The sequence below is a fragment of the Hypanus sabinus genome, chromosome 2, assembly GCF_030144855.1.
Source record: "Hypanus sabinus isolate sHypSab1 chromosome 2, sHypSab1.hap1, whole genome shotgun sequence".
Taxonomy (NCBI): Eukaryota; Metazoa; Chordata; class Chondrichthyes; order Myliobatiformes; family Dasyatidae; genus Hypanus; species Hypanus sabinus.
The window spans coordinates 194117275-194142932 of record NC_082707.1 but is presented as its reverse complement, the minus strand read 5'-3'; the positions used below and the strand labels follow the sequence as shown (position 1 = coordinate 194142932).

At 41.3% G+C, this 25658-nt stretch overlaps 1 protein-coding gene across 2 annotated transcripts in view; it reads left to right on the top strand.

Moving 5' to 3' along the window:
* Window positions 1–25658, top strand: part of LOC132389583 (latent-transforming growth factor beta-binding protein 2-like) — a 408009-nt gene that overhangs the window by 341638 nt on the left and 40713 nt on the right. For both annotated transcript variants that reach the window (XM_059962068.1, XM_059962075.1), the window contains one exon: window positions 9944–10087. In XM_059962068.1, the coding sequence (XP_059818051.1) occupies window positions 9944–10087 (144 nt within the window). The remainder of the gene's footprint in view (window positions 1–9943; window positions 10088–25658) is intronic.

The following is a 25658-nucleotide window of genomic DNA, read 5'->3' as shown; positions in this document are numbered from 1 at the left end:
TTCAGAAAGCCTTTGTCAAGGAGCCACACATTAAGCTGCTTAGCAAGATAAGAGCCCATGGAATTACAGGGAAGTTACTAGAGTGGGTGGAGCATTGGCTGGTCGGTAGAAATCAGAGAGTGGGAATAAAAGGATCCTATTCTGGCCTGGACTGCTGTTTTTTATGATGTATGTCAATGATTTGGACTATGGTATTAATGGATTTGTGGCTAAATTTGCTGATGATACAAAAATAGGTGAAGGAGCGGGTAGTGTTGAGGAAACAGAGAGTTTAGGGGTACAAAAAAGCTGGATGAACTCAACTTCATCAGGACGAAGAGTCTTGACCCGAAACGTTGACTGCTCCTTTCAACAGATGTTGCTCGACCTGCTGTGTTCATCCAGCTCTTTTGTACATCTTGATTTGACCACAGCATCTGCAGTGCACTTTGTGTTCACAGAGAGTTTAGGGGAAGGGGCAAAGAAGTGGCAAATGAAATACAATGTTGAAAAGTGTATCTATAGGGCAGTTAGGGGGGAGGGGTTAAGGGGAGGGGGTAAGGGTTATATACATTGTTTTTTCATACTTTGTAACCATTTAAAAATGCAATAAAAAAAGTTTTAAAAAAAAGAACTTTAGTGGAAGAAATAAATGGGCAGACTGTTATTTAGATGGGGAGAGAATTCAAAATGCAGAGATGTAAAGGGACTTGTGAGCCCTTGTGCAAGATACCCTAAAGGTTAACCTCCAGGTTGAGTCGATTGTGAAGAAGGCAAATGAAATGTTGGCATTCATTTCTAGAGGTACAGGGTATAAGATCAGGGATGTGATGTTGAGGCTGTATAAGGCACTTGTGAGACCACACTTGGAGTACTGTGTGCAGTTTTGGACTCCTTATTTTAGAAGGGATATACTGACATTGGAGAGCGTTCCGAGAAGATTCACAAGAATGATTCCAGGAATGAAAGGGTTGCCGTATGAGGAATGTCTGGCAGCTCTTGGGCTGTATTCCCTGGAGTTCAGGAAAATGAGGGGAGTCTCATAGAAACATTACAAATGTTAAAAGGCCTGAACAGATTAGATATGGCAAAGTTATTTCCCATGGTAGGGGATTCTAGGACAAGAGGGTACGACTTCAGGATTGAAGGACATCCTTTTAGAATTGAGATGCAGAGAAATTACTTTAATCAGAGAGTGGTAAATCTGTGGAATTTGTTGCCACGAGCAGCTGTGGAGGCCAAGTCATTGGGTGTATTTAAGGCAGAGATAGATAGGTTCTTGATTAGCCAGGGCATCAAAGGGTATGGGGTGAAAGCAGGGGAGTGGGGATGACTGGAAGAATTGGATCAGCCCATGATTGAATGGTGGAGCAGACTCGATGGGCCTACTTCTGCTGCTATATCTTATGGTCTTATTTATATTTGCATTTGCACAGTTTGTTGTTTTCTATGCTCTACTTGATCTTTCTATAGTTACTTATAGTCTTCCTATAGTTACTATTAAATATATTTGCTGAGCATGCCCACAGAAAAATGAATGTCGGGGTTGTAAGTAATGACATATATGTACTCTGATAATAACATTTACTCTGAACTTTGAAATGGATGTTAGAGCCACTGGGAGATACTTGTTCAGGTATATTATCTTGTTTTTCTTAGCTACTTAGATGATTGAATGTCCATACAGTGACACTAGGCACAGGAGAGTCTGTACTTTAAGTGACTGACAGGAAATGATAAAGAAGTGCTGTTGGGTGGTGGGATGTGGAGAGGTGAATTAGTTGGTGGAGGTGTTGGTCAGCCTTACCGATTGGGGAATAGAACTCCTTCTGAGTCTAGTAGTCCTGGTGTGGATGCTAAGTAGCCTCCTCCCTGATGGGAGTGGAAGAAGCAGTCCACAAGCAGGGTGGGTGGCATATTTCATGATGTTGCTGGCACTTTTCTGTATATATGTCCTTGATGGTGGGTAAGCTTGTTCCAGTGATGTTGGGTAATTTTGACTGTCCGTTGTGGAGACTTCCTGTCTGCCGCAGTGCAGTTTCCATATCAAGCAATGATGATATTTGTCAGGATGCTCTCTATTGTGCATCTATCAAATGTGAATATGGATGTGCCAAGTCCAGTGTATCATTTTCAATTCTCAGCATTGTCTTCTTCATCACATGGTGAACTGAAATCAGCTATGGTCCATGATAACTTTTCAAACTTCAAAGTAAATTTATTATCTAAGTACGTAAATGTTACCATAACAACCTTGAGATTCATTTTCTTATGGGCATACTCAATAAATCTATAGAATAATAACCATAACAGAATTAGTGAAAGACCACCCAACTTGGGTTTTCAACCAGAGTGCAAAAGACAACAATGTGTGCAAATACAAAAAGAAAAATAATAATAGCAAAAAAAAATAAATAAATAAGCAATAAATATTGAGAATATGAGTTGAAGTGGCAATATTCTCCGGAAAAGCAGTTTCTCCTCATCCCCATCCTAAATCTATTTGCTTGAATCTAGAGCCTATGTTCTCCGGTTCTAGTCTCACTCAGCAGTGGAAACAACTTTGCCTCTATTTTATCTATCCCTTTCATAATTTCATATGTTTCTATAGTATCCACACTCATTCTTCTGAATTCCAGCAAGAATAGTCCCAGGCAACTCAGTCTGTCCTCATAGGTTAACCCCCTCATCTCCAGAATCAACTTGATGAACCTCTTCTGCACTGCCTTTCCTGATAATTTCTCACCCCTCTGGGGAACCTAAGCATTTCTTTGTAGGCAAACTATTACAAATTCTTCCAGGCAGCAATGACTCTTGACCTTGTGTTATGCTATTTGTTGTAATTATTATGTTTTACTTCACACATCAAAGTGATCTAATATTTGATTTAGGATGGTCTAAAATAGCACACCTGTATTGGCATGAACATCCAACTCACAGACCTCCGTTGATACCCCTGCCCCCCCTTACCCCCATCTCTATCTATTATTTTAGTCTGGTTCTCCTTCTCTCTCTTTTCCCCCCTCACTATTATCTCCCCCCAGCCCTACCTTTCTTTCTCTTTTATTTCCAATAATTCTCCACCTTCCCCCTAGCCCAGGCATTGTCAAACTACGGCCCGCGGGCCATATGCTTTTTAAGCTTTTTAATCCGGCCCACAGAACTTGATGAAATTATATTAATAAACCTTGTTAACGTTTTTCCCCCGCAATTCTGGCGTTTTCCCAATAGATGACGCACTCTATATACATTGACCTTTGTTGAGGTGCAGCGTATTACTCCACATTTGCGCTTTACTTTATGACTTTGTGGCGACCCATTTCCTGGCATATCCGAACCGGCTCACAATTAGCCAGCGTTCCGGCTAAGGGAGATAGATAGCCTGCGGGGATTTGCGAGCACAGAGCTCCGCATATTGGCACGCTCTCACTGTTCTGTCATTGTGCGGGTCGTTGTTGAGTTTTGGCACAGGGGACAATTGAATAAGAAGGAGCAGGACAAGTAGACCTGCATCTCCTACCGTTTTTGAAATAAAGACAGTCAGGAGGAGAGTGATGATGATAATATTTTGAAGGATAACAGAATTTTCAGTGCTTTAAAATAATAACTGTTACTATTCAAAAAAGCTTATTTTATTCATTTAATTTTCAGTGTTTTAAAAGTCATTTCAATAAATAGCTAAATACCATGGGACTTCAAAGACAGATATTTTGTTGTAATGCATTTGTTCATTTTCAATTGAAATTAAAGCACATGTTTTCTACATATCCCATGATATTTTATTTTCTCTTATGAGGTGTATTACCAAGACACTCCGTCCATCTGCTCCTGGTCCGGCCCCCCTGTCAAATTTTAGAACCCTTTGTAGCCCACAAGTCAAAAAATGCCCACCCCTGCCCTAGCCCATTTCCCTCCAGCCTATCACTTCCTAGCTCTCTACTTTATCCCTCCCCCTACTTCTTATCCCCCCTCGACCATCCCATGTTACTTCACTCCTGATGAAGGGTTTCGGCCTGAAACGTCGTCACTACCTCCTCCCATAGATGCTGTCTGGCCTGCTGCGTTCTGCCAGCATTTTGTGTTTTTATTACGCCTGTATTGTGATCCTTTGTCATTTACATGTTTAGCTGATATATGCACATATTATTACGCTAAATCCTTTAAACCTCAGAGAGAAAGAACATATTGCTTTGAACTTTTCACTATGGAAAATGTCTGAATTTAGAATGGGACGAATGTAATTCTGCTGTAATTAAAACGAGAGCTAACATAAATCTGCCATTATTTGATTGGAAGTCTGACAATAATTTTTAAAAATTGAATAAATTAAAACAAGAATACTCAGTAAGTTAGGTGGCATCTACATTTGGGAAGAAGAACAAGTTGACATTTCAGTTGAAGATTCTCTGTCCAAAATAAATATAGGTAACTTTAATAACTTATAATATATTTTCTGAATTGATAATAGGTATTCCACTGATTTTTTTTCTCATTTATTTAATCAAATTTATTGGCAATGAATTTTTGATGCCAAATGTTGGTTTTAATGTATGCTGAAATCAATATGAATATTTAACATACAAAATTCAGGATTTATCTTGCTCTCTAGTAACTTATTAAAATTGTTGAAATGAAGTTTTATTGAATACAATTGCGACCTTCAAAGGATACCGTTCATAAACCATATATTGTAATTGACAGCCACATCTCTTCACCACAGAAATATCACTGGAAATTCTGTAAGATTCATTGTATGCATTATGCAATGCATCTCTTAAAGAAGTTACCTATTGAATATTTTATGAAGTTTTCATTAATAAATACATTTTGATAAGGTATTTACAATAATTTATTAAACCCTGCTGAAGTATTAAGTGTCTTTTTTCCACAATTGGATTAAAGATATTTTTTGAAATAATTCAAGTTCTTACATGTGTAAAAGACACACTTGAAAAAGGATAGGGAAGCATAAGGTAAATGGGAGGTAGTGGGTGTTTGACAGAACAGGGAAGTTTCATTCAGGTAGTTAGTACGCTAGTCACTGGCAGCTAACCAGAAAAGGCCCCTTTTATTCTCACTGGCTGCCTCCTACCTGTCAGCCATTCCTCTATTCTTCTATCCATGCTGTATCTTTCCTGTAATGCCACAGGATTATATCTTGTTAAGCAGCCTCATATGTGGCACCTTATCAAATGCCTTTCAAAAATCCAAGTAAATGACATCCACTGCCTCTCCTTTGTCCGCCCTCGAAAAACTAACAGATTTGTCAGGCAGGATTTCCCTTTACAGAAACCATGCTGACTTTGACTTATTTTATCATTAGTCTCCATATATCCCAAACATCAACCTTAATAATAGACTCCAACACTTTCCCAACCATTGAGGTTGGACTAACTGACCTATAATTTCCTTTCTTTTGCCTTCCTCCCTTAAAGAGTGGAATGACATTTGCAAATCTCAAGTCTTCCGGGACCATGCTGGAATCAAGTGATTCTTGAAAGATCATGACCAATACAACTGTTATCTCTTCAGCAACTTCTCTCAGGACTCTGGGAGGCAGTCCACCTGCTCCAGGTGACTTATCCATCTTAAAACCTTTTAGTTTGCCTAGCACTTTTTCCTTTGTAATAGCAACGGCTCTCACTTCTGCTCCCTGACACTCACGGATCTCTGGCACACTGCTAATGTCTTCCACAGTGAAGACTGCTGCAAAGTAACCATTAAGTTAATCTTCCATTTCTGTGTCCCCCATTACTATCTCACCAGCATCATTTTCCAGTGGTTCAATATCAACTCTCACCTTCCTTTTACTCTTTATATAACTGAAAAAAAATGAGTATCTTGCTTTATATTATTGGCTAGTTTGCCTCGTATTTCATTTTCTCCTTTCTGAAAGCTTTTTTAGTTGCTTTTTGTTGGAAATTAAAAATCTCTTAATCATCCAACTTCCCACTCACTTTTGCTACATTATATGCCCTTTCCTTGGGTTGTACTTGCCTTGTCTGCCATGGTTGCCTACTTCTTCTGTAGGACATATCTGTCCTGCCATCTCTGCTCTGCTGTCATCCCCACTCATATCCTCCTCCAGTCCACCTAGGCAAGCTCCTCTCTCATGCCTCTGTAATTCCTTTTATTCCATTGTGATACTGATACTCTGACTTGGGTTTCTCCCTCTAAATTGTAATATGTATTCAATCATATTATGGTCACTGCCTCCTAAAGGTACCTTTATGTTCAGCTTCTTAATAAGATCTGGGTTAATAAAGCTAAGATAGCCTTTTCCCTAGTAAGCTCAAGCTCAAGCTGCTCTAAAAAGCCATCTAGTAGGCATTCAGTAAATTCCCTCTCTTGTAATCTGACACAAACTTGATTTTCCCAATCCCCTTGCATATTGAAGTCCCCCATTTCAATTGTGACATTCCCTTTATTACATGACTTTTCTAGCTCCCTTTGCAAACTCAACCCCACATCTGGGCTACTATTTGGAGGCGTGTATATGATTCCCATAAACTTTCTGTTACCCTTGCAGTTTATTCCCATATTGTTTTTCTTAACCTTTGCAGCTTCTTAACTCCACCCACAAAGATTCAACATTCACTGACCCTGTAATCTCTTTTTAAAGATGTAATTTCATCTCTTATCAACAGAGCCACACCACCACCTATGCCTTCCTGCCTGTACTTTCGGTAGAAGGTATACTGTATCTATGGCCTTCTTTCAGCCCAAACTCAGTGATTTCCACGGCATCATACTGACCAATCTCTAACTGTGCAACATGTTCATCCACCTTATTCTGAATACCCCGTGCATTTAATTACAGCACCTTCAGCCTGCATTCTTTGCCCTTTTGAATTTTGCCTCTGTGCTACAACCTAACTCTTTGTTCTGTCTGCATTTGTATCCCAGTCATTGGCTTGCCTTGCCTTACGTTCATGTTACACCTATCATCGCCTTGTAAACTTGCTGGCTCATCGTTATCTCTTCCCATCCTTCTTCCTATCATACTTCTTCCCATCCCCCTACCATATTAGTTTAAATTACTCCCTTCAGCTCTAGTAAACCTGTCCGAGAGAATATTGGTACCCCTCAGATTCAAGTACAAACCATCCCTTTTGTACTGGTACAAATGCACCCTGCACATTTAGACGGAGACGTAACATAAAGATCTTTACTGTCATATTTGTGAAGGATGTAAGAAATAAAGTCAATTCAATTCAATTTATCTGTCCCAGAAGTGTTTCCACTTATGCAGAAATCTGAACCCCTGCTCCCCCCGCTCCAATTCTTCAGCCATGCATTTATCTGCCACCTCATTCTATTCCTATCCTCACTGTTGTGTGGCATAGGCGGAAATCCCAAAATTACTACCTGTAAGGTCCTGCTTCTCTGCTTCCTTCCTAACTCCCTGTATTCTGTTTTCCAAACCTCCTCCCTTTTTCTACCTATACCATTGGGACCAATATGCACCATGACCTCTGGCTGCTCACCCTCACTTTTTGCAGGATATTGTGGACATGTTCAGAAACATGGAAACTGAAACTTGAAAGGAAAACTACCATCCATGTTTCTTTTCACGTCCACAGAATTGTCTATCTGTCCCTCTAACTATAGTGTTCCCTATTACTGCTGCCATCCTCTTCAGTCTTCTGAGCCACAGGGGCAGACACAGTGTCAGAGACACGGCCATTGTTGTTTCCCCTAGTTAGGTTGTTCCCCTCAATAGTATTCAAATTGGAGTGCTTTTTATTGATGTTCTTCCTTCCCTCTCCTGACAGTCACCCATTTATCTCCCTCCTATAGCTTTGGGATGACCACCTCCCTGTTGCTCATGTCTCTCACCTCTTCACTGTTCCTACAAGCCTTGGGGTCATTGAGCTGCAGCTCCAGTTCCTTAACACAGTCCTTAAGCAGCTGCTTCTTGATATACCTGGTGCAGATATGGCCATCGGAGAGGCTGGTAGTCTCCCAGAAATCCCACATCTGACATCCAAAACAGAACACTGGCTCTGTAGATATATCTTCTATTCTCTCAAAAGTTAAATAAGAAAAGTAAAATAAGAAATAAGGAAACCTACCTACTTACCTTGCCTCTGCCTGTTCTCACTGAGCTAAAGTCACTCTGACTCAGAGCACTCCAACAATGACTGCAACAATGATGGTACTCCTCGTTTATGGAGATTTGGTTTTTAAAGCTCTTTGCCAGACTTGCGTGGGAACGCTTCTGCTGTGTCTGCGCAGTACTCCAATCGAAGACATCTTGGTCAAGTGCTCAGCAGACTCACTACTTGCCTGCTACAATATCCTGGGATAAGTTCCAGCAAGCCCTGAGGACTTATCCAACTTAATTTTGTAAAGAATCCCAATTCCTCTTCCTTCTTAATATCAAAATGCTTTACAACATAAACATACTCCTCCCTGATCTTATCATTGTCTATGTCTTTCTCATTCATGATCATCAATGCAAAATACTTATTCAGAACTTTGCAAATACCTATGGCTCCACACATAGATTCCCTCCTTTGTTTTTGAATGGACCCTTTCCCTAACTACACTACTACTTTTAATATATGCATAAAAATGCCTTGGTATACTCTGGCCAAGGATATTTTATGTCCCCTTTTGCTCCTCCTAATTCTTTGTTTAAATTCTTTCTTGCTTCTTTTATATTTCTCAAGAGCCTTGTCCAATTTCAGATTTCTTAATCTTGTTTTTTTTTCAACTCAGCTTAAAGTGTGTCTTTTCATCCAATAATCCTGAATGTTCCATCCTCATAGGAATGTGCTAGTCCATAGCACAACCATCCTGCCTTTAAAGGACTCCCACATGTCATGTGTGGATTTATCTCCAGATAGCCACTCCCATCCCTTTCACTAATTTCTGTCTAATACCTTTGTAATTAACATTTCTCTAATTTAGCATAATGTCTCAGTCTTATCCTTATCTATATCTATCTTAAAACTTCCAGAATTATGATCATTCTTCTCAAAATACTCCCCCACAGAAACTTCACTGATCAGACGCAACTCATGCCCCAGATCTGTTGTGGTTCCCTCTTTAGTTGGACTATGTACTTACAGACCTCGCTGCATAAAAGATGGAAATACATGTTTACAGAATTTATAAATCTCTTCACAGTTTTGGGATACAAAATAAAATTTGCTCTTACGGATTTGTGTATGTGTCTAGATGCATGCAAAAGTGATGTGATTTTGCATTATGGACTGTTTTCTTAGAACATCCCCATAAACACCACCCTACTGTAAAGTATGCGTCACCTGCATTGTTTCAAGAAATGCACCTGAATGTACCTAATGAATTTTGTTCCATCTAAGACCCTGGCAAGAAGGGAGTCTCAGTCAATATTGGGGAATTTAAAGTTACTACAAATACCCTGTTGTTTTAGCATCTTTCCATGATCTGCCTGCATGTCTGCTGTTCAAGATGCTGCTGATTTTGGGAACCCCACCATGGTAACTACACCTTTCTTATTTCTGAGCTCTACCAATGTGGCCTCAGTGGATGAGCCCTCTCGATATTCTCTCTAAATGCATTTGTGATATTCTCCATGATCAGTAAGATAACTTTCCCATCTCTTTCACACCCTTCTCTATTGCATCTGAAATATTTAAAACCTGGACCTTTGAGCTGCCATTCTTGAATTCTGAAAGACGGGATTTGAAGATGTTTCTGTAATTAAGTTTTGTGTAATGAACAGTTATGTAATGAAATGCATTGAATAAAATGTTTGATTCAGTTCTTGGTGTTTGTTGGTCACCATTAACTAGTACAAAGTGTAACAAAGATTTATAAACATTATCAAACCTATTTTAATTTGCTGTTCTGTAGTGGATTATTTATATTAGTGAGAAGTATGTAACAATGAAGGAAAAATTAACTATATACTTAATGGGTAAAATTATGTAAATATTTTAAGTAAAAATAAAACATGATATTTCTGCCTCAGATATTAATGAATGTGAAATGATGAATGGAGTCTGTGGAAGGGCGCTTTGTGAAAATGTGGAAGGCTCCTTCTTCTGTATCTGCATGGATGAGAATGAAGAATTTGATCCAACAAAAGGTCAATGTGTCCCTCGTGCAACAATGGGTAAGTTTAAGTAAAACCTCCAGAAATATTGGGCTGTTTAGCAGTAACTTTGAAAAGCAGAAATTACATTGTAGATTTTTCTACAGTTACTCCATGTTACTGTTTCACCTTTTATTGTGTTTTTGCTCTGGGCTAGTAAAATCAAACAAGCTTTAAACATAGCACTAAATAATTACAAAGTTGCAACTGAAAATTTAAACAATGAGTTAAACCTTTCCACAGTCTGATATTAATAGTGCTGCAGTATTATTCAGTAATCTGTTCTGAGGTCAGAGTTGTAGAATAAGAATGGGATAACACCATTGTTATTGTTTTTTAAGTAAAGGAATAGATAGATATATATTTAGGCTTTCAGTTTGACACTAAGCATTGAGGAACATTGATAACTATATGTGGAAAGGCTAAATAAGAGGATAAAAGAAGGACAAATGGACATAATTCAGCAAGTGTAAGTGTGAGGGCAACAACTTCATATCTCCAAAATAGAAATCTGATTATCTTCCTATTGTTTAATGCTACTATTATTAAAAGTCCCTAACTAGCTATAATGTTAGATATTTGAGAGAATAATTATCAGGGCCATGGGAAAGCAGGGTAGATTTATCAAACTGTTTTACCAGGGGCTGATATTATAGCTGCAACAGTTCTGTAATTGTATGAAAATCACCTCAATAATATCTCCATAACAGTGTATAAATAAAAGCTGCATGAACATGTCAATTTGAGTGATTGCATATACTGAAACATTTCAACTACCCTAACACAGCTAGCAAAGATGAGAAAGTCTGCAGATGCTGGAAATCCAAGGCAAAACACACAAAATGCTGGAGCAATTCAAGAGATCAAGCAGCATCTATGAAAATGAATAAATAGTCGATGTTTCAGGCCAAGACCTGTCATTAGGACTGTAAAATCAGATGAGATCAGAGTGAGAAGGTGGGAGGGGAGGAAGAAAAACAAGGTGATATGTAATAGGTGAAACTGGAAGTGGGGCACCTTTTGTTATTGGATGCTCTTAATAGTAACTTACAGAGATCGTAGAGTGGAGAAGTCAAACTCCGCACAATAACATCACATAGCAACATGTCCCTATGAGAAGCCATCAATTAAGACATTATAATAAGCTGAACTGATCCATTGTTTCCTGAAAGATTCTTCATCATTCTTTTCTTAAATTTGCACACTTCATTGTAAAAAATCTTTCTGTCAAGTTTATCATCTCTCAGTTGAAACATTAACTTAATTGATCAAGCACTCCCTTAATCAACCTTGGTCCATACAAGAATTATAGAGGTGGAGTGTGTGTCACTGTCCTTGATATCTAAACAACACTTGACTGAGCATGCTATCAAGAAACCAGAGTTAAAATCAGTTGCAATCAGTGCCAAGAGGCTGAAGGATGATGGAAAATTATTGTGGTGTTTGGAGGCAAATCCCAAGATGTCTCTGCAGAAGTTCCTCAGCAGAGTATTAAAAGCCCAATCATCTTCAATTGTCTCCCTCCATCATGAGGTCAGATGTGAGGACATGTACTTATGATGAACAGTATTTAGCTGCATTTAGAATTCCTCAGGTAGAAAAACAGTCTATGCCCTAATTCAACAAGATCTGGACAACATTCAATCTGGTAAGTGATGTATAATTTACTTATCACACAAACCTAGACAGTATTTCCAACAAGGGTGTAATTAACTTCCTGACAATGACATTCAGTGCCTTTTCCAATGCCCCCTGCACCTGGCCATTTGTCAACTCCTTGACCAGACTGACCAAAATTTTAACTGAACTAGCCACATAAAGAAAATGTGTCCTCAGGAGTTGGGTTATCTGAAACCAGTGCTTCTTCTTCTGATTCTAAAGCCTCTCCATTATTCATAACATACAAGTCAGAAGCATGTTGGAATGTAGTTTGCTTGATTTGATGTGTGCAACTCAAGAAAGGAACAGTGATGAATCTTTCAGCAAATGATTAGCCTACACTGGCATTGCTCCTCAACTCTTCCTATGCTATATCAATGACTGCATTGGTGCTGCTTCCTGCACCTATATTAAGCTCTTCGATTTCATCAATTTTGCCTCCAACTTCCACCCTGCACTCAAATCTACTAGATCAATTTCCAACACCTACCTCCCCTTTCTCGAACTCTCAATCTCCATCTACTCATATCTTTTACAAATTACTGACTTCCTCTACTGCCACAGTGAGGCTATACTCAGGTTTGAGGTGTGCAATACCTTATATTCCCCATATTGATAACTTCAAAACTGATGGCATGAACATTGATATCTCAAACTTATGGTAATTGCCTTCCTCCCTCCTCTCCTTCACCATTCCCTATTCCTGTTTCCCTCTCTCACCTTATCCCCTTACATAACCATTACCTGCCTCTGGTTCTCCGCCCCCTTCCCATTCTCTCATGGTCTTCTGTCCTCTCCTATCAGATTTCCCCTTCTCCAGTCCTTTATCTCATTCACCAATCAACTTCCCAGCTCTTTTCTTCACCCCTCCCCCTCTCCTGGTTTCACCTATCACCTGCCACTGTGTACTTCTTCCTCGCTTTTCCCCCCATCTTCTTACTTTCACTTCTCCCCTTCCTTTCCAGTTCTGATGAAGGGTGTCAGACCAAAATGTTGACTGGTTACTCTTTTAGACCATAAGATACAGGAGTAGAGTTAGGCCATTTGGCTCATCAAGTCTACTCCACCATTTCATCATGGCTGATTTAAATTTTCCTCTCAGCCCAATCTTCTGCCTTCTCCCCATATTCCTTCATGCCCTGACCAATCAAGAATCTATCAACCTCTGCCTTAAATATGCAGAAAGAGTTGCCTCCACAGGTGCCTGTTGCAAAGAATTCCACAGATTCACCACTCTCTGGCTAAAGAAATTCCTCTTCATCTCCATTCTAAAAGGACGTCCCTCTATTTTGAGGCTGTATCCTCTGGACTTAAACGCTCCCACCATAGGAAACATCCACTCTATCAAGGCCTTTCACCATTTGGCAGGTTTCAATGAAGTCACCCCTCATTCTTCTCAATTCCTGTGAATACAAGCCCAGAGCCACCAAATGCTCTTCATATGAAATGCCATTCAACCTTGGAATCATTTTCACTTTAGCATCTGACTTGCCTTGAGGCCATATTTTCTTTATGTGGCTGGTCCAGTTAAGTTTCTGGTCAGTCTGGCTCAGGAGTTGACTAATGGCCAGAGACAGAGATAGGATCTAGTAATGGAAAAAACATTGAATGTCATGGTCAGGAAGATAATTACACCCCTGTTGGAAATGCTGTCTAGGCTAGTAAGACAAATAAGTTATACATCGTGTGCCAGATTGAATATTATCTCAACATTACATTATTACTTTTATATTCTAGTCTTCTTGAAATGAATGCTAACATTGCATTTGCCATTATCACCACTGACTCAACCTACAAATTAATCTTTAGGAAATCCTGCACGAGGTCTCCCAAGTCCTCTTGCACCCATTTTTTTTTTAATTTTCTCTCCAGTTAGAAAATAGTCAACCCTTTCATTTCTTCTACCAAAGTGCATTACCAGACAATTCCTGACACTGTACTCTATCTGCCAATTCTTTGCCCATTATCCTAATCTGTCTAAGTTCTTCTGTAGCTCCTCTACTTCCTCAAAACTACCTGCCCTTCCATCTATCTTCATATCATCTGCAACCTTTGCAACAAAGCCATCAATTCCATACTCCAAATCGTTGACATATAATGTAAAAAGACAGTCCCAATACAGATCCCTGAGGAACACCACTAATCACAGGTAGCCAGCCAGAAAAGATGCCCTTTATTCCCACTCAGTGAATGGTTTATCCATGCTAGAATCTTTCCTGTAATACCATGAGCCCATAGTTCATAGTTGAAAGTCCTTTTCCATAGATGCTAACTGGTCTGCTGAGCTCCTCCAGCATTTTGTGCTTGTTGCTGTGAGAGATTAAGAGTCTACATTGCTTAAACACCACATCAATCAGTTTAATTATGTATACCTCTACTGCTTGCTAAGGTGGAAAATCTTGGGCTATTATTTAGTGCTGGGTTCATGGCTGAGATGGAGGTATGAGCATGATACCATCATGCAGTCACTGCAGTGTAAAAGTTTGGCTTGCCAAGCAACCATTGCAACACTCTAAACAATGCACCAAATGACCTGCCAGCCACAAATACACCTGTCCTCTTAACTACTTCTTTCACACTATCCAGGCTGCATACATTAGAGTCATGGAGAAGTATAGCACAGAAAATTAACTTCAGCCCATTTATTCTATGCCAAAACCATTTAAGCTGCCTACTCTCATTGACCTGCACCACGACCATAGCCCTCCATATCCCTACTGTCCATGTACCTATCCAACCCTCTCTTAAACATTGAAATCAGGTTTGCATGGACTTGTGCGGTAAGCTCCTTCCACACTCTCACAACGCTCTGAGTGAAGAAGTTTCCCCCATGTTCCCTAAAAAATTCTCACCCTTCACCCTTAAACCATGATCTCTGGTTGTAGTCCCACGCAGCCTCAGCAGAAAAAGCCTGCTTGCATATACCCTATCTATACCGCACATAATTTTGTACAGCTTGAGAAAACTTCCTCTCAATCTTCTACATTCTGTAGAATACAATCCTAATCTATTGAAACTTTCCATATAACTCAGTTCCTCCAGACCTGGCATTCTTAACGTTCTTAACACATAGTCAAAGTATCATACATCGTACAAGCTGGCCCTTTGATCCATTAAGAGAAGACTGAAAATCAGCACCTAACAACATTCCCCACATTCCCATCAGCATCACCCATATTTTACTATTCACCAACACACCAGAGGAAGTTTATTGTAAATTGATCTACTTAGCCATGTGTCTTTGAGAGATAAATGGAAAAGAGCACCTGGAGGAATCCAACTGCCATTCTGTCCTTACTGAGCTCTACTCCATTCTTGGCTCCCAGTGAGTGGGGTCCTTTGGGCATTTGGAAGTTGATTGTCTTCAACAGCACAGAACAAGTTAAGTAAAGTCACTTTATTGTCATTTCGATCATAACTGCTGGTACAGTACATAGTAAAAATCAGACAACGTTTTTTCAGGGCCATGGTGTTACATGACACAGTACAAAAACTAGACTGAACTACGTAAAAAAACAACACAGAAAAAAAACTACACTAGACTACAGACCTACCCAGGACTGCATAAAGTGCACAAAACAGTGCAGGCATTACAATAAATAATAAACAAGACAATAGGGCAAGGTGTCAGTCCAGGCTCTGGGTATCGAGGAGTCTGATAGCTTGGGGGAAGAAACTGTTACATAGTCTGGTCGTGAGACCCTGAATGTTTCGGTGCCTTTTCCCAGACGGCAGGAGGGAGGAGAGTTTGTATGAGGGGTGCGTGGGGTCCTTCATAATGCTGCTTGCTTTGCGGATGCAGTGTGTAGTGTAAATGTCCATAATGGCGGGAAGAGAGACCCTGATGATCTTAGCTGACCTCACTATCCGCTGCAGGGTCATGTGATCCAAGATGGTGCAATTTCCGAACCAGGCAGTGATGCAGCTGCTCAGGATACTTTCAATATGACCCCTGTAGAATGTGATGAGGATGGGGGGTGGGAGATGGACTTTCCTCAGCCTTCGCAGAAAGTAGAGACACTGCTGGGCTTTCTTTTGGAGCTGGTGTTGAGGGACCAGGTGAGATTCTCTGTCAGATGAACACCAAGAAATTTGGTGCTGTTAACGATTTCTACCAAGGAGCCGTCGATGTTCACTGGGGAGTGGTCGCTTCGTGCCTTCCTGAAGTCAACAACTATCTCTTTTGTTTTGTTCACATTCAGAGGCAGGTTGTTGGCTCTGCACCAGTCCATCAGCAGCTGCACCTCCTCTCTGTAAGCTGATTTGTCGTTCTTGTTGATGAGACCCACCACAGTGGTGTCATCGGTGAACTTGATGATGTGGTTCGAGCTGTGTGTTGCAGCACAGTCATGGGTCAGCAGAGTGAACAGCAGTGGACTGAGCATGCAACCCTGAGGGGCCCCCGTACTCAGTGTGAACAGCACTTATATCAATACTGCATCCCTGAAATCATTCCACTGCTATCTTAGAGCCTATTTATTCCTAATTATTCACAGTTCTGATGAAAGATCACTAACTTGAAACGTTAACTCTGTTTCTCCAAAACTGTTTCCTGATCTGCTCAGTGCTTTCACCTTTTCTTCCTATCGTTACAGGTTTCCAGCATCCATGTTTCCAAATATTAATTTCAACAAAGGAAAAATATGTAATCAACACAATTATTTAATTATCCAGCTTATTACTATGGAACACTCACCATAGAGCAGTACAGCACAGGATGTGGTACACCATTATCAATCTAACTCCTCCCTGTAACACAGCCCATGACCCTCCATTTTTGTTATAACATTGACCTGATCTAAGAGACTCTTAAATGGTTCTGTGGTATCGGCCTCTACCGCTAACCCTGGTAGTGCATTCCAGGCATCTGGAATTTAAGTCACTTGCGTTTAAAAAAGAAATACCTTTGACATCTGCCCTATACTTTCCTCTCTTCACCTTAAATGGATGTTGCTGCCCAGGAAAAAGGATGCTGGCTAACCACACTAACTCTGCCTCTCATAAACTTACACACCTGTAGCAAGACACCTCGTATCCTCCTTCACTCCAAAGAGAAAAGCTCCAGCTTGTTCAAAACTTCCTCTTAAGATTACCTTAAATCATTACAAAGAGGTGACATTGGGTCAGAAGCTGTTACGTCATTATGGATAAAGCTAAGGAACTTCAAGAATAAAAAGATCCTGATGGGGATTGTATACAGACCCCCAAACAGTAGTAATGAGGTAGTTTACAAATTACAATGGGAGATAGAAAATATATGCCAGCAATGCAATGTTACAGTAGTCATGGGTGGAGGGGGGGTGGGGGGAGGTAGGATTTCAATATGCAGATAGATTGGGAAAATCAGGTTGGTGCTGGATTCCAGGAGGTAAAATTTCTCTTGTGCATATGAGTTGACTTTTTAGAGAAGCTTAAGGCTGAGCCCACTAGGGGATCAGCTGTTCTGGATTGGGTGTAATGCGATGTATCAGAATTGATTCAAAGTAAAAGAACTCTTAAGGGCAAATGATCATACTATGATAAAATTTACCCAAAAATTTGAGAAGGAGAAGCTAAGGTCAGATGTATCAGTATTACAGTGGAGTAAAGGGAATTACAGAGATATGAATGAGGAGTTGGCCAGAATTTCTGGAAACAATTTGGGTGCTTGGGATACATACATCTCAAAGAGGAAGAAATATTCTAAAGGAAAGATGACACAACCACGTCTAACAAGAGAAGTCAAAGCCAACATTAAAGCCAAAAAGAGGGCATCTAATAGAGCAAAAATTAGTGGGAAGTTAGAGGATTAGGAAGCTTTTAAAAACCAACAGAAGGCAACTAAAAAGTGATTAAGAAGGTAAAGATGGAGTACAAAAGTAAGCTAACCAATAATATTAAAGAGGATACCAAAAGTTTCTTCAGATATATGAAGTGTAAAAGAGAGGCAAGAGTGGATTTTGTTTTCTAGCAGTCAAATGCTGGAGAGGCAGTAATGAGGGACGAACTGAATAAGAATTTTGCATCAGTCTTTGATGTGGAAGACACTGGCAGTATGGTGGAAGTTCCAGCTGTCATGAAGTATGTGTACTTACCATTACAAGAGAGAAGGTTCTTGGGAAACTGCAAGGTCTGAAGTCACTTTGACCAGATGGTGTACATCCTAGGCTTTGAAAGATGTGGTTGAAGAGATCGTGGGGACATTAGTAATGATCTTTCAAGAATCAGTAGATTCTGGAATGGTTCTAGAAGATTGGAAAATTGCAAATGTCACTCCACTCTTCAAGAAAAGAGAAAGACAGAAGAAAGAAAACCATAGGCCAGTTACAACCAACGAAAATCTACAGATGCTGGAAAGATTCTAGCATGAACAAAGCAGTGGTTGATTGGCAGGAGTCAAAGAGTGGGAATAAAGGGAGCCTTTTCTGATTGGCTGCCAGTGACTATTGGTGTTCTACAGAGCTCTATGTTGGGACCAATTCTTTTAATGTTATATGTCAATTATTTGGTTGATGGATTTAATGGCTTTGTTGCAAAGTTTTCAAACGATATGAAAATAGGAGGAGCAGGCAGCTTTGAGAAATTAGAGAGGCTACAAAAGAACTTAGATTGGGAGAAAGGGCAAAGTAATGGCAGCTGGAATACAGTGTCAAGAAGTGTATGGTTATGCACTTTGGTAGAAGAAATGAAATGGTTAACTATTTTCTAAATGGAGAGAAAATACAAAAAAAACAAAAACTGAGGCACAAAAGGACTTGAGATTCCTTGTGCAGGATTCCCTAAAGGAAAATTTGCAGGTTGAGTCTGTGGTGAGGAAGGCAAATGCAATGTTAGCATCTATTTCAAGGACTAGAATATAAAAATAATGATGTAATATTGAGAATTTATAAAGCACTGGTGAGGGCTAATTTGGAGTGTTTTGAGCAGTTTGGAGCCCCTTATCTTCAGGGTCTCTTTTCCCACTATTACAGACAGTTACACCACACGCTGCACCCGCAAAGCTAACAGTATTGTAAAGGACCCCACGCACCCCTCACATAAACTCCTCCCTCTTGCTATCTGGCAAAAGGTACTGAAGCATTCGGGCTCTCATGACCAGACTATGTAACAGTTTCTTCCCCCAAGCCATCAGACTCCTCAATACTGACATCTACATCGCTTATTATTACATTGTAGCGGTGTGCTACACACAGCGCTGGAATAACGACACGCAGACAGTGAGTTGCAGTTGCGTAAAAGATTTATTCAAACTTCAGGGCCTTGCTTTTAAGCCTTCCCATTTCCGCCCTCCCCGGGCAGGAAGGCTGTAGGGGATGCATATTCACAGACCCTTCCTGTGCGCGGGCTTTTCCCCTTGCTGGTGAAGAAGGCCTGGCGCCCTTTTTGGGGCCGGCGCGTGAGCCGGTTCAAGCGCGCTGGAAAGTGGGTCTCCACATAACACCTCCCAGAACCGGCGATACATCCCCCCAATGTCCACAGTCTGAGTCAGCCTCTGTTTGGGAGGTCTGCCTCTGCGCTGCGGTGCCTGAGTTCCGACTGGCTGCGCAAAGTCCACATGGGCCGGTTTCAGTCAATCCACTGTGAAAACCTCCCCTTTCCCCCCAATGTCCAGCACGAACGTGGACCCGTTGTTCCTGATCACCTTAAACGGCCCCTTGTAGGGCTGCTGCAGTGGTGCCCAATGTCTGCCCTGTCATACAAAAACAAACTTACAGTGCTGCAGGTCTTTGGGTACACAGGTCAGGCTCTGTCCATGCTGTGAAGTGGGTATGGGGGCCAGGTCACCGAGCCTCTTGCGCAGTCTGTCCAGGACTGCTGCAGGTTCTTCCTCTTGCCCCCTTGGGGCTGGTATGAACTCTCCTTGGACGACCAGGGAGCGCCGTACACCAGCTCAGCCGACGAGGCGTGCAGATCCTCTTTGGGCGCTGTGCGAATTCCAAGCAGGACCCAGGGAAGTTCGTCCACCCAGTTAGGCCCTTTCAGGCAGGTCATGAGAGCCGACTTCAGGTGACGGTGGAAACGCTCCACTAGTCCGTTCGACTGTGGGTGGTAGGCAGTTGTGTGGTGTAGCTGTGTTCCCAAAAGGCTGGCCATAGCTGACCACGCTGGAGGCGAACTGGGCGCCTCTGTCGGAGGTAATGTGGGCCGGTACACCAAATCGAGATACCCAGGTTGCAATCAGTGCTCGGGCACAGGATTCGGAGGTGGTGTCGGTGAGTGGGACTGCGTCTGGCCATCTTGTGAACCGGTCTACGATAGTCAGGAGCTGCCACGCTCCTCGTGACACTGGCAGGAGCCCCACAATATCCACATGAATGTGGTCGAAACACCGGCGGGTGGGGTGGAACTGCTGCAGCAGGGCTTTGGTGTGCCGCTGCACCTTGGCTGTTTGACACTGCATGTACCTTTTGGCCCATTCACTGACCTGCTTGCAGAGTCCGTGCCAAACGAACTTGTTGGAGACCATCCAGACAGTTGTCCTGATGGAGGGGTGCACTAAGTTGTGAATGGAGTCGAAAGCTCGCCACAGCCAGGCTGCCAGGACGATGGGGCAAGGTTGGCTGGTAGCTACGTCACAGATTAGGGTCCTCTCACCTGGGCTGACGGGGAAGTCTTGGAGCTGCAAACTGGGGACTGCAGTTCTGTAATGAGGATCTCATCATCTGCCTGCTGCACCTCCACCAGCGCTGTCAGGACAAAGGGTCTCGGCCCGAAACGTCGACAGTGCTTTTCCCTATAGATGATGCCTGATCTGCTGCGTTCCACCAGCATTTTGTGTGTGTTGCTTGAATTTCCAGCATTTGCAGATGTCCTCATGAATGGAGAAAGGCCTAGATAGAGTGGATGTGAAGAGTATGATTCCTATGGTGGGAGAGTCTAAGACCAGAGGTCACAACCTCAGTGTAGAGGGGCGTCCTTTTAGAATGATGAAAAGGAGGATTCTCTTTAGCCAGAAAGTTGTGAATCTGTGGAATTTTTGCCACAGGCAGCTGTGGAGGCTAAGACTTTATGTATATTTAAGGCAGAGTTTGATAGGTTCTTGATTGGTCAGAACATGGGAGGATATATTTTGTATTGAAAGGACAGAAAGTAAGGCATAGGCGGTAGTGTGGCTGTATTGGTAAGAGATGGAATTAAATCTTCAGAAACAGGTGACATTCGGTCAGAGAATGTTGTATCTTTGTGGGTGGAGTTAAGAAACTGCAAGGGTAAAAAAATCATTATGGGAGTCATATATGCCTCCAAATAGTACCTAAGATGTGGGTTTAAGATTGCAAATGGAGCTGGAAAGGGCACGTAATAAGGGTAATGTCACAATTGTAATAAGGGACTTCATTATGCAAGATGTTTGGGAAAATCAGGTTGGTGTCAGACTGTAAGAGAGGGAATTTGTTGAATCCCTACGAGATGGCTTTTTAGAGCAGCTTGTGCTTGAGCTTACAAGAGGAAAGGCCATCTTAGATTGGGTGTTGTGTAATAATCCAGACCTTATTAGCCAGCTTAACATAAAGGAAATCTTAGGAGGCAGTGATCATATTATGATTGAATTCATACTGCAATTTGAGAGGGAGAACCATAAGTCAGATGCATCTGTATCACAATAGAATACAGTCAGCCCTCCTTATCCACGGATTCCATATGCGCTGATTCAACCAACCATGGATTGGAAAAACCTGCAAGTTCTCTCTCCAGCACTCGTTGTTTGAGCGTGTACAGACTATTTTTTCTTGTCATTATTCCCTAAACAATACAGTATAACAACTACTTACATAGCATTTACATTGTATTAGGTATTATAAGTAATCTAGAAATGACTTATAAGTACAGGGAGTCCCTGGTTATGAATGAGTTCCAATCCTGAGTCTGTCTTTAAGTTAGATTTGAAGTCGGAACAGGTACATCCGGTATTATTTAGCGTCAGTTAGTCAAACGTTTGTCTTAGCATTTAGTACGTATTTTACCTTTCTATGCATATAAAACACTTAAGAAGCATACGTACTTCAATAATTTAACCACCGTGTTGCTTAGTAATAATAGCTTTCATTGGGGCAGGGCCTTTCACATGCTCCATTAAAATTGTTCAGATCATTGACCGACTGTAGCCTAATGCTTTTCCAATGACTGATGGCATTTCACCTCTTTCGATCACGTTATTACTTCCACCTTATTTTCAATCACGATCGTGATTATTTTCGTGAACAGAAACACTGCGGATTCAGAGCTGCGCCACCAGTCCCTAATGTCCACTGCTTGAAGACATGTTAAATAAAGTCCGGCGTTCCGCTGGATCCTAAAGATCTCCTGACTGATACATGTTAAATAAGGGACATCCGTGAATTTTGGTATCCGCGGGGTGTCCCGGAACCAATCCCCCGCAGATAAGGAGGGCCGACTGTAAAGGAAATTACAGAGGCATGAGAAAGGAGCTTGCCCAGGTGGATTGCAGGAGGATACTGGCAGGATTGACAGCAGGACAGAGGTGGCTGAAGTTTTTGGGAATAGTTCACAATGCACTGGATAGATATGTCCGGCAGAAGAAATAATTCTCAAATGGCAGGGTTAGGCAACTGTAGCTAACAAGAGAAGTTAAGGATTGTATAAAAGCTAAGGAAAGGACATATAAGGTAACAAAACTGAGTGGGAAGCTGGATGATTGGGAACACAAAGTACACTGCAGATGCTGTGGTCAAAACAACACGTACAAACAAGCTGGATGAACTCAGCAGGTGGGGCAGCATCCGTTGAAACGAGCAGTCAACAGATGCTGCCTGACCTGCTGACTTCATCCAGCTTGTTTGCACGTGTTGATTAGGATGATTGTGAAGCTTTTAAAATCCAACAAAAGGCAACTAAAGAAGCTATAAGAAGGGAAAAGATGAAATATGAGGGCAAACTAGCTGATAATATAAAGCAGGATAGTAAAAGTTTTTACAGTTATATATAGAATAAAAGCAAGGTGGAGTTGATATTGGACCACAGGAAAATGATGCTGGTGATGTAGCAATGGGGGACAAATTGATGAACTTAATGGGTACTTTGCATCTGTCTTCACTGTGGAAGACACCAGGTATATGCCAGAGGTCCCTGAGTGTCGGGGAGCAGAAGTGAGAGCCATTGCTATTACAAAAGAAAAAGTGCTAGGCAACCTAAGAGGTTTTAAGGTGGATAAGTCACCTGGACCAGTTGGACTACATTCCAGAGTCCTGAAAAAGGTTGCTGAAGAGATAATGAATGCATTGTTCATGATCTTTCAAGAATCACTTGATTCTGGCATGGTCCTGAATGACTGGAAAATTGCACATGTCACTCCACTCTTCAGGAAGGGAGGAAGACAATAGAGAGGAAATTATAGGCCAGTTAGCCTAACCTCAGTGGTCAGGAAAGTAGAGTCCATTATTAAGAACGAGGTTTCGAGGTTCTTGGGGACAAATTATGTAATAAGTCAAACTCAGCATGGTTCCTGTCACAGGAAAACTTGCCTGACAAATCTGTTAGAATTCTTCAAGGAAGTAACAAGTAGGGTGGGCAAAGGAAAGTCAATGGATGTCATTTACTTAGATTTTCAGAAGGCATTTGATAAAATGCCTCATGTGAGATAAAATCCATGCCAGTATATTTCCTGTATGGTGTTACAGGAAATATACTGCCATGGATAGAGGAAAGGCTGACAGGCAGATGGCAACGAGTCTGAATAAAGGGGGCTTTGTCTGGTTGGCTGCCAGTAACTGGTGGTGTTCCTCGGGGTCTGTATTGGGACCGCTACTTTCCACTTTGTTTGTCAGTGATTTAGATAGTGGAATTGATGGCAGATGATGCGAGGATAGGTAGAGGGGTAGGTAGTGCTGAGGAAGCAATGTGATTGCAGCAGGGCTTGAACAAATTGGAAGGCTGGGCCAAAAGTGGCAGATGGAATGCAGTGTTGGGAAATGTGTGATAAGGCATTTTGGTAAAAGGAACAATAGTGCTGACATTTATCTAAATGGGGAGAAAATTCAAACATTAGACATGCAAAGGGACTTGGGAGTCCTCATGCAAGACCCCCAGGAATTTAATTCACAGGTTGAGTCTGTGCTAAAGAAGGCAAATGCAATGTTGGCATTTATTTCAAAGGGAATAGAATATAAAAACAAGGATGTACTGCTGAAGCTTTTTAAGACACTGGTCGGGCCGCACTTGGAGCATTGTCAGCTGTTTTGTGCCCCCTATCTCAGAAAAGATGTGTTGTCATTGGAGAGAGCCCATGGGAGTTTCATAACAATAATTCTGGGAACTGAAGGGGTTACTGCGTGAGGAATGTTTGGCAGCTTTGGACCTGAACTCACTAAAATCTACTAGAATGTGTGGCATTCTCACTGAAACTTACCGAATGTTGAGAAGACTAGATAAGGTGGATATGAAGAGGATGTTTCCTGTGGTGGGGCTATCCAGAACTAGAGGGAACAGCCTCAAAATTGAGAGGCAACCTTTTAGAACAGAAGCAAAGAGGATTTTTTCCAAAGAGTGGTAAATCTGTGGAATGCTCTGCCACACTCTGCGGTGGAGGCAAAGTCCATAGGTATATTTAAGTCAGAAGTTGATAGATTCTTGATTGGTCAGAACATCAAGCAATATAATGAGAGGGTAGGTGTATGGAGTTGAATGAGATCCAGGATCAGCCATGATGAAATGGTGGAGTGGACTCGATGGCTTATGGTCTTATAAAGGGATGTGGAGAGAAGGCAGGAAATAGTGGCTGAGGGGAAAATTAGATCAGCCATGATGAATGCTGGAACAGGCTTAATGGGCCAAATTCCCTAATTCTGTTCCTATATTTTACTGTCTTATGGTACACTACAACAGCCTTCTATACTATCCACAATGCCATCAACTTTCATGTCATCTGCAAACTTAGTAACCCATGCTTTATAAAAATCTCAAAAGATTAGGGATCCTAGGATAGATCCTTGGAGAACATTACAAATCACTATACCCCAGGCAGAATACATTCCATCTACTATCACTGTCTGCCAAGAGTCATAGAGAAGTACAGCACAGAAACAGGCCTTTTGGCTCATCTAATCCATGCCGAAACCATTTAAGCTGCCTACTTCCAATGACCTGTACCTTAACCATAGCCCTTCATATCCCTACTATCCATGTACCTATCTAGAAACATTGAAATCAAGCTCACATGGACCACTTGTGCTAGTAGCTATTTCTACACTGTCACAACCCTCTGAGTGAAGAGATTTCCCCTCATGTTTCCCTTAAACTTCTCACTTTTCTCCCTTAAGCCATGACCTCTGGTTGTTGTCCCATCCATCCTCAACAGAAAAAGCCTGCCTTTATTTACCCTGTCCATACCCTTCATAATTTTGCACACCTCTTTCAAATCTCCTCTAGATCTTCTGCATTCTGAAGAATACAGTCCTAACCTATTCAATCTTTCCTTATAACTCAGGCCCTGCAGACCTGGCAGCATCCTTGTAAATTTTCTCTGCATTTTTTTCCACCTTGTTTGCACTTTTCCTGTAGGTGGGTGACCAAAGCTGCAAACAATACTCCAAATTAGGCCTCACCAATGTCTTACATGTATTCAACATAACATCCCATCCTCTGTACTCAGTACATTGATTTCTGAAGGCCAACGTACCAAAAATTTTCTTTGCAACACTATCTCCCTGTGACACCTCTTTCAACAAATTATGTACCTGCTTCCTATTTTCCTTTGTTCTACCACACTCCTCAGTCCCTACCATTCACTATATAAGACCTACATTTTTTGGTCCTACCAAAGTGCAAAACCTCATAGTTGTCTGCATTATTTTCATCTGTCACAAATGCCTTTCTCCCTGTCCACTCCACCCCCAATCTTGGTGTTATCTGAAAATTTGCTGATCCAGTTAACCACATTATCATCCTGATCATTGATATAAATTACAAACAATAAAAATTTCCCTCAAAAAATTCTAGA